The sequence below is a fragment of the Maniola hyperantus genome, chromosome 6 (assembly GCF_902806685.2).
Source record: "Maniola hyperantus chromosome 6, iAphHyp1.2, whole genome shotgun sequence".
Lineage (NCBI taxonomy): Eukaryota > Metazoa > Arthropoda > Insecta > Lepidoptera > Nymphalidae > Maniola > Maniola hyperantus.
The window spans coordinates 3,200,043-3,215,950 of record NC_048541.1 but is presented as its reverse complement, the minus strand read 5'-3'; the positions used below and the strand labels follow the sequence as shown (position 1 = coordinate 3,215,950).

The window sequence follows — 15,908 nt, the reverse complement described above, 5'->3', positions numbered from 1 at the left end:
TGAAGTGGGTATGCTAAGATATACATTGCGGTACGATAGTAGAAAAGTAAAGGACGAACCAGAGCAAAAATTTCTTGGTAATACACACACACACAACATGGACCTACACGCACATATTTTCTTTAGTTTGTTTTGTATTCACTGAGCTGGAGGCCCTGTCTTCCGAGACACAGTACCTAGTTCGGAAAACAGGTGCACAGTAATGTTTTTGTAATAATTATAACTGATCTATGTCAATAATGCCTATATTGTTTTTATTTTTCTTATCTTATAATATGGAAAGCAAAAATAGAGCTCACGGAGTACAAATTTTTCTACTTCGTACTAAGCCCACGAAGTACAAACTATACCTAGCGTATACGGTATACCGTGACCCGTTTGTTCCAAAGACGTCCCTCTGACGCGGCGTTTGTGACAAGAGCAAACGTCTGTAAACTGATCCTTGTTTGTATAGGCTTTAGGCTTATTTAGTTTAACTTTACGAAAGATAAACCTTGCGGGGTTTTATACAACACACTGACAAACAACCGCATTCCGTTGTTTTGACAGTTTAGAACTTTTCCTCAGCAAAATTCCTCAGTGCCTTATGACCAAAGTCTTTTTTTTTAAAGAATATTAGCCATGTTAAATGACTAATATTCCCCTTTCCTCTCCAACTAAGCGTCAGGCTTGTGCTAGGAGTAGGTACGACAATAGTGCAACGGGCGAGGTTTGAACCGTCGACCTTTCGGTTTTCAGTCCACTCCTTTACCGGTTGAGCCATTGAGGCTCCAAACGGTAGCCTTCAACAGGCTTCTTTGAACGGTACGTGTTGCCAGTAATGACATATGAATCTGAAACATGGTCGTCAGTTGACGACTATGAGTTTCTTACGAAGCGCATAACTATGCGCTTCGTAAGAAACTCAAAGTTCAGTCACTCAGCGGGCGATAGAGAGGTATATGCTAGTAGTACCTACTCAGAAATGAGAAGATTCGTAGAAGGAACAAAGTAATCGACATAGCGGAACGGGTTGCGAAGCTGAAGTGGTTCGAAGAACCGAGGTCCGAGTCGTTGGGGTCGCAAAGTGCTGCAGAATGGCGACAATTATTATGAGTACCTACCTACTACTCACATAGTTAGTATTTTAAATATATTCGGAGTACTTTTATCCTTTACCACACTAAAATCTAAATGTAATTCATAAAGATAAACCACATTTCAATCCAGATCACGTCACGAAAATTCCTGTAGTATACCTACTACTAGATATACTACCTGGGTATTCCGCACGGCGTTCATTTGCTTGAATATCAGCTAATTCAAAAGTATAAACTTTGTTATACTTTTGAATTAGATAGTTTGACTTTGCTGGGCTTCATTATAGCTACTGTACTATTTGAGCACTAAGAGCACAATTACTAAGGGTGTTTATGCACTCATCTGTGATTTTACAGCTCCGTGAAAAAAAATACGAAACGAATATACGTATTTGTATGACGGACGCTTCGAAGAATCACGGATACGAATCGAATACGGACGAGTGCACAAACGGCCTTCACGGTGAGTCCAGATCATAATAAAATAACCTTTTTTTTTTTTTTTTTTTTTTTTTTTTTTTTTTAATTGGGTAGGAGGAAATCCTCATGGATACCAATTTAATAAAATAACCTGTAATAAAACACAGTTCTCAATGTCTCACACTTCATAATATTTTTATTAAAGCAAAAACATGTTATATAACTTAAAATTTTGATATAAAGGATGTTTTAAACAAATGTTTTATGAAATGTTCCATTATTTTCTATTAGATGGACAGTGGTTGGTTGTCGTTTGTAGGATTTGCATAAGTGGGTGGGAATGCAGTAAAACGCGTAAAGAAGTAAAGTGTAAAAAAGTGTAAATGTTCCCAGTTTAAAACTACCCCGTCCAGCGTTAAGCTATTAAAGCAAACAAGTATATTTACTAAGCAAATTTGTCCACCCCAAAGCCTAGATGTATTACCAGGGATATACACTCATTGGCCAGGAGCTCGTGATACGTTTTGAAAAAGTTCTGATAAAAAACCGAAAATATTATAGGTCGATACCAACGGCTCGCTGCGACTTGTTTAATGTTGCTTGTCTACCTAACGCTGTGCTTTCTGGTGCAAAGCCACCATTCTAGCACCTTAGGACCCCAAACCCATGATAACGTTTTATGTGCCCTGCCCATTACCACTTCAACTTCGCAACCCGTTTAGCGTATATGTCGGTTGCTATGGTTCCCCTCATTCTTGATATAATCACGGAGAAAAACTCCAAGCATATAGCTCCATCACCCACTGAGTAACTCTGAGCTTTCTTATAGATCATAGTTATGGGCAGATTACATCTATCGAGTACAGTGGCGAATCAGTGTCCTCGGCAGAGTACTCGGTTGGTATTATAAACACTTTAACGAGTGCAATTTCGCCAATTTCGCAGCCACAGCACTGTCTCGGCCGAGTGACATTTTACTGTCTCGCTTCACTACTCGGTAGGTGTAATCTGGCCATTAGCGACCATGTCTCGGATCCATAGTCATCACTGGCAACACGCACTGTCCGAAAACGTTAGTCTTAACTTTAATTTAATCAATTGCCTCCTCAAAATTCCCACTAGCTCTCCGCTTATCATGGAGTGTAATAAAGAGAAAGCGTAGCGTAATCCGGATTACGTCACGAAAATTTCCGTCCGTCCTGCATTTGCTTAAATACGAGCGAACATAGAGATTATGCAAGTTACGCGAATTGCTGCCTACTGCCGTTGATATGCATCTACCGACATCACAGAATACTAGTAGGTAGATATTCACTAGCTCGGTCTCGTGATCTTCAATGCTGAAGGACGCAATCCATCCATTAATTCATAACGATATACTAAGGCCATTATGAACGTGCGAACGGGTTCATAAATTATTATGATCATGGGTTGTGAGAATTCCGCAGAAGTAGTTATCGACAAAGGGGTGCTGTTCGGACGCAGGTAGTAGACGCAGGTAAAAAGCATGGGCGCTTTTTAAAACTATCGACAAATCCTTTTGTTGCTGTTACACACAACACCAGATCATCGGGTTTCAGTTCCATAAGGCTTGTAAGTGGGAGCAAGAGGTCCGATAAAAATGATTTATGACCCAATTCGCACGTTCATAATGGCCCTGAAATAGTAGTTTTCTTGCGGTGAAATACGGTGGACACTCAGAATTTGCATTATTTATGAAAAATGCACATTGGCAGACTTTACACACATTTGCGAACATTAGGAGAACTCTCAAGTAGGCAGGAAGGAAAACACCGTGAGAAAATCCGCGCACGCCTGTGAGTTATTTCTATTAAGTAAGTACCTACTACCTACTGGTAGAAAAACAATATACTTAAAGCACAAAAATTCGAGACGAAAAACTATTGTACTGTTACAAGAAGTCGGTTAAAAAAATCCAAAACCCCACGTGCAAGTTTAAGCAAACATATACATTTATTTTGCTTATTGAGACGGCTGACGGCCGTATTAACTTGTTTAATTTTTTTCAATGGTTGAATAAAGAGCTGTCACTTTTATTAGTTAAGTAGTAGTTTCGTTTCTTATGACCTGCGCATCTTTGATTTTTTATATCAACACCTTCAACTAGAGCTTAATTTAGCCGCGAGTAATTGAAAACTGACTAACTTTTGCTCAACGCTGGGCAATGCGCAACGCTTGCAGTCGGGAGTTTAAAGCCAAATTATTGCTTCTGTATAAAGTTACATTTCTCCCGCAGCTCTGATATTATTCATTGCATGATTAGGGGTCCGTCCATCTGTCTGTCAGTGGGCTGTATCTCGTAAACCGTTATAGGTAGAATAGAGTAAATTAGTTGAAACTGTAAGTTGAAATTAGTTAAAAATAGTTGAAACTTTCATGTCATGCAAGCTATTTCTGTGCCAAATTTCGTCAAAATCGGTTAAGGTCATGAAAAGCGAGCAGACAGACAGACACATTTACTCATCTAAATATAATATAAAAAGTAAAAGTGACTGCCTGACTGACTGATCTATCAACGCAAAGCTCAAACTACTGGACGGATCGGGCTGAAATTTGACATGCAGATAGCTATTATGACGTAGCATCCGCTAAGAAAGAATTATGGAAAATTTAACCCTTAAAGCGGTGAAATAAGGGTTTGAAATTTGTGTAGTCCACGCGGACGAAGTCGCGAGCATAAGCTAGTTTATAATATAAGTAAAGAGTATGCCCATTCGGAGTTGAAATGGAAACTGTTTTTTTAACTTCGACGGAACCAATCTGGATAACTTGTCCAAAACTCATTGTCTACAAGTATTTTCTAAGGATTATGTATACATTTCAAAATGGTTTTTACAGAAATAAAATTCACAAGAATTATGATTTATAATTTAATATCAAAAGTTTAAAAATCTCATTTTTACAATTCTTTATCCCTATGTATTGAGCAATACAGATTTCATTAACGTTATTACTAAAAGTATTATATTTAAATACAAATAAGTACTTAGGTATAATAGATAACAATTAAATAATGTCATCCTTCTAAATTCTTTGACATAATATTAATTAAGGCCGACAATGGGCCGATTCTCTTGTACTAACTCTCTTATCTCTAAACTAAACTATTATGAAAGGGATAGCAATAGATTTAGACGTGTCATTTTAGTTTAGTTAAGAGATTGTGTACAACGGAAAGGTCGATTTAGCTACATTACTTTCGGCCGCGTACTGTATTTAAGTTCACATTCGATGTGTATGTGTTGATCCTTACATATCCAATAATCATGAGACAAAAGAACAAGGCCGGCAGGCCGCCAACTTTGGTATATAGTATACTTATAAGTAATCTCCCCAAAACTTAACTTAACTAATACATATTTACATGGCTCTTCGGTAGACTATCACAATAATACGAGTACTAAGAACAATTCATATTATTATTAGAAGTCCTATACCACAGAACAAATACGCTACAATAATAACAAATCAATTTAAAAATCTATTATTTACACATGTTACTAAAGGCGTACTTAATTATATTTTTACTCCACCGAAACTAAATTTTTGGCCCAAGTTAAAGTCGAATATTCGGCGCTCGGCAAACATTTGGCCAATGAAGGAACGATACTAAATATTGGTTTTGCCGAAGCCGAATACGCGACCGAAAAAACTTTTTCGATGACTTTTGGCACCTACCCACAAAGTTTAACGTCGCGGCAAGCGAAGCGGTGAGCGAACAGCCGAAACTGATGTTCACCAACCGCGGTGAACGTACGAACGCTCACACATTTTTATACCCGCTTTTCACTCGTACGTAAAAACTCGTGAACCATCCGTAAACGGCGGAAAACACTTAGCCAGCCTGTTGTTTGCACCTTTCGTGTGTTTTCACACCGCGGTTCGCGGTCATCGCTATCGTAAGATGGTGCGACGAGATGAATGATGATATTCATTAAAAAAGGTGCTTGTTTAGAAGCACTTTTTTTTCTAAATATGGACCGAACATCCGTGTGGTATTTTAGTATTTGTAGTTCATAGTACAGCCTACTAATTCGCTAATTCAGTGTCCACCACTGAATGATAGCCACCATGCTCATTTAACATTTATTTTTAAGCCATTTAAGGTTTTCTTTGAAAAATTATTTGAGTAACACTCAATAAAGCAGCAATGTAGAACCAACTAATGTCAAATGAGCTAAGTGGCTAACATTAAGTGTTGGTCATAATTATCTAGAAAGAAATTATGGTAATGGTATCAGCACAAACAGCGGAAAGTTCGTGGGTAGGTCCTTCACAACAAAAATTTGTCTAGTCCCTTAATTAATTTAACAATAAATTTTACACTACGCTTCCAATTTACTTTGACTAGTATGTCGGGACACCTCGGCAGAGTCATCTCGTTTCGCGTTGTCACTCAATACTGGTCGAGCTGAAAATTTATTGCATTTTTATATTTTTTGTTGTAAACTTCATTGATGGAGGAGGAAACTATCCCGCCTTTTTTTCTGAATAAAGCAATAGTGCTTTTCACAGAAAACATAAAAAGGATTTGGTATGGATAGGTACAATTATTGTCGCTTTTGTAAATACAGCAGACTCGCTTTATTTTGGCACGTGTAGTAAATTTTTACTTATCATGTACTAGCGCAAATTATAAATTTTCTTGGGAAAAGTTTTTAGTGATGGTGAAAACCACATTGAAATCGACAAATAGTAAAAAAGATACACACAGACAGACACAGTTTGCTATTTTAATTACACTTTAGAAATTGCACATACTTATTTAGCATGGAATCCAAATTTTGAAAATTAAAGAGAGCAAGTGATATACAGGGTGTGAACGCTGGCAAAAGCGAAAACAGGTGATAGTACGGATGATTACTGATATGATACCATAAACAAAAACGCGAAAAAAATCAAAAAATATCTATATTTTCTAAAAATTCACGACTATTGCGAAATGATTGCGAATAAAACATCTGACTGACGCCAGGGATCAACGAACGTTACGTTAGTAAGTCACTCGTCAAAAGTCAATGCTGCGTCGTAGGTGAGGCATTGACCCGATTTTTGCACGCTATACATTGCAGGTTTGAAAATACTAAATCACTAAAACTACAAAATAAGGCAAATGGTTATTGGTATTGGATTGTGTTTAGGTAGTATAACAATAACGCTAAGTTTTTGCTAGCGTTCTGGTTACACCCGGTATAATTACTTGTAGTGACTTATTTGCAAAGGGCAAACATATTTAAACATATTTTTTCAAAAGACTTACCAAACATTCGTAGTAAAATCTTCTCTATACCATGTAGAGGAGACTCAAATATAATGCAGAGTATTAAGGCAAGGAAGAATGTGAGAACTATGTGGGATATAGCGTTTGCTGCCTGAAAGTAATAAACAATAACATTTTCAAACAATTAGTTACATATTCCGACGACGACATAGCTAAGACCAGCTAAGGCCCTAGGAGATGAGTCCAGCACACCGTCAGCAAGATATCCACTCGTCGTCACTCGTGACTCTAACAAATTGGGACTAATCTACATTTTAATATTAGCTGAGTTAAGGTATTTAAAGTAAGTGAGAGATGTGACATCTCGACGCAGTTTCTAAGTTAGCTTAGTTTGGATTACCTCGTCATTATGTAAAACTCTGCATCTAACATTGTTTAACATTGATGCAGATGTTAGCTTAGGTTTAAATATTATGTTAGAATAAAAGTAAAATTTTCGTTTCCTTCAAAATATATCTAATTAACGAGTAACTAATTTATTGTAGTCAGCTGGCGATTATCAACAAAAATATTCATGCACCTACCTAATACAATATATAGAAATAACGTTGCATAATATGCTAATTTTGTGACCTTCTTACAAATACATTCATTCATTCATTCATACATACATACATACATACAATTTTTGAGATCAATCTAAATAATACTCACTATAGTAAAGAAAGTGATATGCAAAGGATGCCTCAACTGTCCCACATAGTACAACTCCACAATACCATTAACCAAATACGCGCAGAAAGTCAGTCTTGCGATCGGCACCAGAAACTTCCAGGTCAAAAGTTTCCCAAGAATACCTGCAACAGGAAATTAAGTTATGACTGATATAAATTTAAAAACGTGACATTTTAAAACCGACTTAAAAAAAGGAGGAGGTTCTTAATTCGTCAGAATCTTTGGTTTTTTTTCATTATAGGTAGGTATATGTTCGCTGATTATTCAAAGACGCCTGGACCGATTTGGAAAATTCTTCTTTTTTGAAAGGGGATACTTTCGAAGTGGTGGGACCACTTCGAAATAATACCCTTGAATATTTTGGTGAAGATCTTATGAATATCTTCGAAGATATAAAACCACTAAAAAGTAAAAAAAAAAAAAAATTACCGAATATATAACGTATACAAAATGTAGTTCTATGATAATATTTTTGGAGCCGGTGCCAATTAGCCGCAGGAGCTATTGTTTTGGGACTCCACGTTGGCACATCATTGGCACCGACTCTGAAAAAAAATTAATAAAAGACTCATGATTGCAGTGTCTATCCATCACGAGACATCATCAGTCACGAGACTACTTTAGGTATACATATTGCTACTAGATGGTTCTGTACCTAAAATAAACACGCTAACAAAGTTTTCACGCACTAACACTGTCTAAACAATTTTCCAATCAGTAAAACTTTCGCCATCGAAATTTTAATAGCCAATTTAAAGTGAGCTCAATTTTAATTGTTATAGTTAGTTTTAAATATTTCGAACAAGTAGTTGCAAATTTAATAATCGGTTAGTATTCGAAACTTTAAAAAAAATCGAGCCTGATTTTCACAAAACTCTTTTATATTATAAGTCACATACCTACACACTAACATACCAACACCAACAACACTAACAATTTACCATGGACCCTGCCTAGGTCCATTCAATTTACGTGCTTGAATTTAAAAACCGAGCGATTCAAAATTGCACACGTTACTCCCGTGGGCTATTTCATTCATTATAATATTATAGCATTTCAGATCTGACGAACAAAATAATATTTTTCGATATATTTCGCTACTAAGGTATGAGTATGTAAAAGTTTTTTGTGTTTCATTATAATATTTGCGTAGCTTTTGGGTTTCAGTTATTTTACACATACCTATTATTTTCATAACTTATTTGTAATTAAGCTGAATGAAATGGTAATAATTAGCAATAAAATCTACCTAAATCTAACTATTTATATGTACATACTTATATTTAATTACGTTCTGCGATGACTTTTGTGCAATATCTGTCGGATTAACTTTTAATTATAATAATAATTTATTAGCAACCCAGCAACCTATTGCCGGTCCACTACTGAGAAGAATTTAGGCCATAGTCTGGCACCCTGGCCAATGCAAATTGATAGACTTCACACACCTACGAGGATATTATGGAGAACTCTCAGGCATGCAAGTTTCCTCACGATGTTTTTCGTCACCGTTAAAGCAAGTGATATTTAATCATGGTAACGGCGAAGATTGTGTTAATAAATAAAAATAATAAATGAAATTAAAAACTTCATGCGTGTAATTGTAATCAGTACAGCGCCATCTAGTATGCAACATGCAAACTACAAACGAAAAATATGAACTATGTTGAACCTTACCTCCATTGCCAGTAGCGCAAGCAACAATGAGCCAACCGTTGGCTATACTCCAAGCAAACTTGTGGAGCGAGATGTATGCCGCTGCTTCAATGACGCTATAGCGGTACCAATCTTGGTAGAACAGGCTTACAGAGAAGGTCGTCACTGTACCTAGAACTATGCTTGTCATCCAACCAAAGGCTTTTAAGAGATTAGAGAATTCGTAACTGAAATTAAAAAGAAACTTATTTTAAAAAAAGCACTGCAATGTAGAGTATTTTATTAAGTTACTAGCAGTTGCCCGCAACTTCGTCCGCGTAAAATTTCTTGTTTCTCATAAGATCTGAAATTTTCTCGCTGCAAAAGGCCTCACTTACCTACTCACTCAGTCTCACCTTAAGGCTCGGAACCCAGAATACCTAATTGCCAATTTTCATATCTCTACCTTCAAAAACATAGGATTTTCATATAACCTTTCAACCGCCATTTCACCCCCTTAGGCGGAGAATTTACTTAGATCCTTTCTTATCTGATACCTACCCTTTAGAAAGAACCTACGTTTCAAATTTCAAGTAAAAATAACAATAGTTAAAACTTTTCTATAAAAACATTTACCACCTATTTTACCACCCTTAAGGGGGGAATTTTCCAAAATGACTTATACAAATTTTTATTATTTAAACCAATTAACCTAAATGTCGATTTTCACGACTCTAACTTCAAAAACATAGGACTTTCGTACAACTTTCCACCCCCCATTTCACCCCCTTAGGGGGGGGATGTTCGCAAAACCGTTTCTTAGCTGACACCTACATCCTAGAAGGAACCTGCCTTCCAAATTCCAAGTTTGTAGGCTTTATAGTTCCTGAGATTTCGTGATTAGTCAGTGAGTGAGTGAGTGAGTGAGTGAGTGAGTGAGTGAGTGAGTGAGTGAGTGAGTGAGTGAGTGAGTGAGTGAGTGAGTGAGTGAGTGGTATTTCTCTTTTATATATTTAGATAATTTCCATCTAAATTATTTGAAATTTACAAAGTTCGATCGTCGTCGTCGTCGTCGTATCAATGGTTTACGATGACGCATGGTGAAACTCATGAAGCAGGAGGATTCTTAAGGCGAAACTGTTTACAGTAGTAAGATACTTTATTGGTGATTCAAAACTTACTTTTCCAACTGAATTCGATGCAGGATATATCCAGTTAAAATTCCCATGAAGTATGGCGTCATTTTCATATGAGTTCTGATGTAGGCTTCGACAAAGTAATGGTTCGTAGCGAAATCTGTAAATTCCCTGAAAATCACATAAAAGTTACCTTCTAATTATTTACAGCAAGCGGCAGAAATTAATGTACATCTGCCTTTAGAATGACATTTCGGCTTTATAGAGCGTTGTCTCTATCACTTATACCTATATGATGGTTTATCGGTCTCAACGACAGAGACAACGCTCTACAAATCTGCTATCTCCTTCTAAAGGTCGATATACATCACTTTCTACCGCGCACTGTGTGTATAATTTTATTAATAGTTTCATAACCTCTGCAACCATTTCTGACATTTCTGTAGATCAGACGGTGTACTTACTATATTATTTATTTGTGTATTTATATTTATTTTTCGTTTAGTCTTATTAAAGTGCTTACAAAAGTCACGTTACGCACGATACAATAGGTACATTTTACAAAAAAATCTACATTATATCGTAGGATCTAGTCAACAAAAAAAAAATTAATATAATTTAGTTAAGTCATAAGGAAAATATTTATACTTGTAGATAATTACTGCGTACCTCTGCGTACTTATATTGTGAAAAAATTCGCATATTATGTAGACAGGATATGCTATGCCTGAAGATTTCTTAATAAAGGAGCCTCAATGCGAATTTGTATATAAAATAATAATTATGATTATGCTTTAATAGGTAGTAACTATAGTTCATGAATAATTAAAACAAATAATACAGCCAAATGCATAATAGGTATTATTTTAACCTCCAAAATAAAACTAGTTTACTTAAAGGTACTTTATTGTTGTAGGCACCTAATTGTTATCTGGAAAACAGCTCGAAACTCGAATTTTTGTATAATTGTATTTTATGTAATAATGTTTGAATTTCCAAATTTTTTTAGATCCTTCCCAGTGTGACATTTTTGAGTTCCCATAGGAATTCAGGGATCACATGGTTTCTCTAACGATTTGGATGAAATTTTGTTTTGTTTTCAAAGTTTATCTAGATGTACTCTACACTCCCTTAGAAATGCAAAAGCACCAATCAAATTGAAAGACGCCGAAACAAGCTCTATCGCGCTCACTTACTATTTTTTTAAGTTATTAGTTAACACTGTTTTCGACTTAAAATAGTGTTTTTTATCTTATCCGTGATGTTAAAACATTAGTATTAAAAAACTTAAATTTTTAACAAATATGATATCATTTCTAGGGTTCCGTACCTCAAAAGGAAAACGGAACCCTTATAGGATCACTTTGTTGTCTGTCTATCTGTCTGTCTGTCTGTCTGTCTGTCTGTCTGTCTGTCTGTCTGTCAAGAAACCTACAGGGTACTTCCCGTTGACCTAGAAACATGAAATTTGGTAGGTAGGTGGGTCTTATAGCTGGTATTAGGGGAAAAATCTGAAAACCGTGAATTTCTGGTTACATTACACAAAAAAAATTAAATTGTGGTTAAAAACTAATAATTAGTATTTTCAATTTTTGAAGTTAGATAACTATATCAAGTGGGGTATCAAATGAAAAGTCTTCATCTGTACATTCTAAAACAGACTTTTATTTATTTTTATGCATCATAGTTATTGAATTATCGCGCAAAATGTCCAAAAAATACGACTGTAGCACGGAACCCTCGTTGCGCGAGCCTGACTCGCACTTGGCCGGGTTTTTTTCATAATAAGAATAATATGCTGGGCACTTTTGGGCCAAAATATGTCGGCCTTGTCCTTTTTGCGCGATAACTCTAAACGAACAAAGAAAGTAGAAACGGACTGCAGTAGCGGATTACGATTTACAGGAGTGTGGACATTGATGTTTGTTGGGACATATTTATACTATGAAGCGCTCCATCTAGAGGATCATTTAAATCGCTGATCATGATCCACGCACATAAGTTTTCAAAGGGAAAACAACGTCAAAACAAATTGCGGGTCAGGGTGCTCTTAAACACACTCTTTACATACTTAGCATAAAACAGCAACGTCGGGTCCAGACTCTCTTTAAACGTGATGACAGAGGGTATGACGAGGGACACGCAGGTAGCCACCGCGGTGAATATGGGCCCGAACCTCCTCCAGTGCCACAGGCTGTAGATAAAGAAAGGTGCCACGAAGAATAGCTGTGTGTCAACCGCCAGATACCACGATTGGAACATACACTGTGAAAAGGAAAATTTAAACAATACAGCCAAAGGTTTTTGTCCGAACGTCTAAATTATAATCTATAAAAGGAAAAGCTGACTGACTGACTGATCTATCAACGCACAGCTCAAACTACTGGACGGATCGGGCTGAAATTTGGCATGCAGATAGCTATTATGACGTAGGCATCCGCTAAGAAAGGATTTTTGAAAATTCAACTCCTAATGGGGTGAAATAGGGTTTTGAAATTTTGTAGTCCACGCGGATGAAGTCGCGAGCATAAGCTAGTGACTAATATTCCCCTTTCCACTCCAACTAAGCGTCAAGCTTGTGCTAGGAGTAGGTACGACAATAGTGCAACGGGCGGGGTTTGAACCGTCGACCTTTCGGTTTTCAGTCCACTCTTTTACCGGTTCAGCTATTGAGGCTCTTATCTAATTGACTATATAGGTTGACTTGCCTTTATAATGGTGCGCTTACATGGACAATTTTTAAGCAATTGTTGCTCGGCAACACGTATGCATCGATCTGGAGCAATAACTGGAGCAATTATTTCCAGCAATTAATGTGATGACATTGCAGAAGTTTTCAGGTATTGCAGTAAATTGCTCCATGTGATCGTGACGTCCTAATTTACTAAGTTGTCTGGAATTGTGGAATTTCAATTGCCTGTATAAGCGTACCTTAATATAGCCGCCACCCGCCAGTTATCGACATTATTTTATTTCCTCTTCATTAGTAAGTATTTATACCCATTTTGATTTCTGCGTTGGTGCAGGCCTCACTTAGGTACTTAACGTTCTTGCGTATATTTTAAACCAGTTAAAACCGAATAGCACTCGGTTGTAACCGGCTACTTACCAATTTATCTGTACTGATGTAATTGTTGACATACAAAATGTTCGCCCACCACACCTCCATACATCTTTCCTGCTCTAACTGCAGTCTTCCATCCCACAGCGGTCCTTCTCCGATTTTTGGTAACCACGTCATATAGAACAGTATGACGATTGCATAGGCGGGAGTCACCCTGTATAAAAAAAATTAAAAGTATTTTTTTTAAGGAGGGTTGCAGCACAGAACTATAAATAAGGAAATAGAAATGGCTACCCATCATCTCAACTCAACCCATCGCGCCAACCTACTTCTGAGTCCGGCCGTAGCCTCTCAAACTAAAAATGGTTTAGGCACAGTTCACGGATCGGCAGACTTCATACAACTGTGAGAACATTATGGAAAATTCAGCAGCATTCATTTTACTCATGATGTTTTTCTTCATTGCCATTCCAAAACCACTTCTATCATCATCGTCAACTGATAAACATCCACTGCTGAACATAAGTCTATATTGTAAAGACTTCTACATGCCATGGTCTTGCGCCAACTGAAGCCAGCGGATCCCTGCGACTCGTGTGATGTTGTCTGTCCACTTAGTGGGGAGTCTTCCTACTAATATCTATCGGTTTTTCCAACTACGTGCCCTATCCATTACCACTTCAGCTTCTCAGCTCGCTGAGCTATGTCGCTTTCTCTGGTTCTCCTACGGATCTCCTCATTTTTGATTTTATCACGTAGAGATACTCCACTGCTTTACTATTCTGAATTCTATTGTGCTAAACAATACGTACAATAATAACTACCTACCACTACCCCTATTATAAATGCGAAAGTGTGTTTGTTTGTTGGTTTTTCCTTCAATCACGTCGCAACAGAGCAGCGGATCGACGTGATTTTTTGCATGAGTTTAAGGCCTGGAGAGTGACACAGGCTACTTTTTATCCCGGAAAATCAAAGAGTTCCCACGGGATTTTTAAAAACTTTATTTTACGCCTACGAAGTCTCGGACATGAGCTAGTCTAAAATAAAACAATTGTATTGAAGGTATAACAAAGAAATGTCAAAAAGAATATTTTCCAATGCAAAGGAAATATAAATAAAATCTCGAGTAAAGCGAAGTTTACCTAATATATCGGAAAACCAATATTGGCAGTACGTTGAGACGGCCTCTTCGTTTGTCCAGTTCGATAAGCAGCAGCCGGCTGAAGAGAAATGCACTCAGGAATAGGAAAGTGTCTACTAGCAGCGCATTGTTCAACATGAAAGCGTTTGTCGGGTCTCGGATCAACTGAAAATTCACAAACGGATCCTTTATTATACAATTTAATTATTTTTACTGCTACAATTTGCTTGTAAAATTTTAACAAGACTGGCTAATTTTGCTATACAGAATCATCATCATGATCAACCTATCGCCGGCTCACTACAGAGCACGGGTCTCCTCTCAGAGAGAAGGGTTTTGGCCATAGTCTACCACGCTGACCATGTGCGGATTGTAGACTTCACACATCCTTTGAGACCATTATGGAAAACTCTCAGTCATGCAGGTTTCCTCACGATGTTTTCCTTCACCGTTAAAGCAAATGATATTTAATTACTTAAAACGCACATAACTCCGAAAAGCTGGAGGTGTGTGCCCGGGATTGAACCCTCGACCTCCGATTAGAAGGCGGACACCCTAACCACTAGGCTATTACAGCTTTTTATACAGAATATCTAAATATATAAACCAAAAGGTGACTGACCCACTGACTGGCTGACTGATCTATCAACGCACAGCTCAAAGTATTGGACGGATCGGGCTGAAATTTAGCATGCAGATAGCTATTAAGTATGACGTGGCCATCCGCTAAGAAACGGTTTTAGAAAATTCAACCCCTAAGGGGGTGAAATAGGGGGTTTGAAATTTGTGTAGTCCACGCGGATGAAGTTGCGAGCATAAGCTAGTAAATAAATAAAACTTGAGTATAGTTTTGAATTCGAAATTTGAATGCTAACTACATCAAAAAAACCGTACCGTGATGTAACTATTATATTCTGTGAAATCGGTTACTAGGCTTTTTGTTCAAGACTCCACTTACAGTATGCGGTAGGAAATATTGTACATCGACATTGTAGAAAGAGATAGCATTGTCTCTGTCTTTGAGACCGACAATACGTCACATAGGCGTGAGTGACAGAGACAACGCTCTATTTCTAAAGGTCGATGTACAATATTTCCTGCGGCTACTATACGTTAGTTGCTAGAGCCTTGAAACCGAAAGTTACGTTGTGTTTTGTCTAAACTTAGTTACATATTTTGCAAACAGAAACTTATACATATTTTCATTTAAAGAAAAAACCGGCCAATTGCGAGTCAAGCTCGCGCACCGAGGGTTCCGTAGTACAGTCGTATTTTTTCAACATTTTGCACGATAAATCAAAAACTATGATTCATAAAAATAAATAAAAACCTGTTTTAAAATTCACAGATGAAGCCCTTTCATATGATAAGCCGCACTTGATATAGTTATCTTACTTTGATAATTTAAAATACTAATTTTTAGTTCATGACCACAATTTAATTTTTTTTGTAT

The 15,908-nt window shown here is 37.0% G+C and overlaps 2 protein-coding genes across 2 annotated transcripts in view; one reads left to right on the top strand and one right to left on the bottom strand.

Moving 5' to 3' along the window:
- LOC117982930 (neurotrimin-like) overlaps positions 1-15,908 on the top strand; it is a 563,100-nt gene that overhangs the window by 370,812 nt on the left and 176,380 nt on the right. The window lies entirely within an intron of this gene.
- The window catches only part of LOC117983291 (nose resistant to fluoxetine protein 6-like), a 53,327-nt gene continuing 41,795 nt past the window's right edge, over positions 4,377-15,908 (bottom strand). The window contains exons 5-12 of the mRNA XM_034969792.2: positions 14,457-14,620; positions 13,357-13,525; positions 12,319-12,512; positions 10,293-10,418; positions 9,154-9,359; positions 7,456-7,598; positions 6,781-6,892; positions 4,377-5,931 (exon numbers count right to left, since the gene is read on the bottom strand). Coding sequence (XP_034825683.1) covers positions 5,846-5,931; positions 6,781-6,892; positions 7,456-7,598; positions 9,154-9,359; positions 10,293-10,418; positions 12,319-12,512; positions 13,357-13,525; positions 14,457-14,620 — 1,200 coding nt within the window. The 3' untranslated portion in view covers positions 4,377-5,845. The remainder of the gene's footprint in view (positions 5,932-6,780; positions 6,893-7,455; positions 7,599-9,153; positions 9,360-10,292; positions 10,419-12,318; positions 12,513-13,356; positions 13,526-14,456; positions 14,621-15,908) is intronic.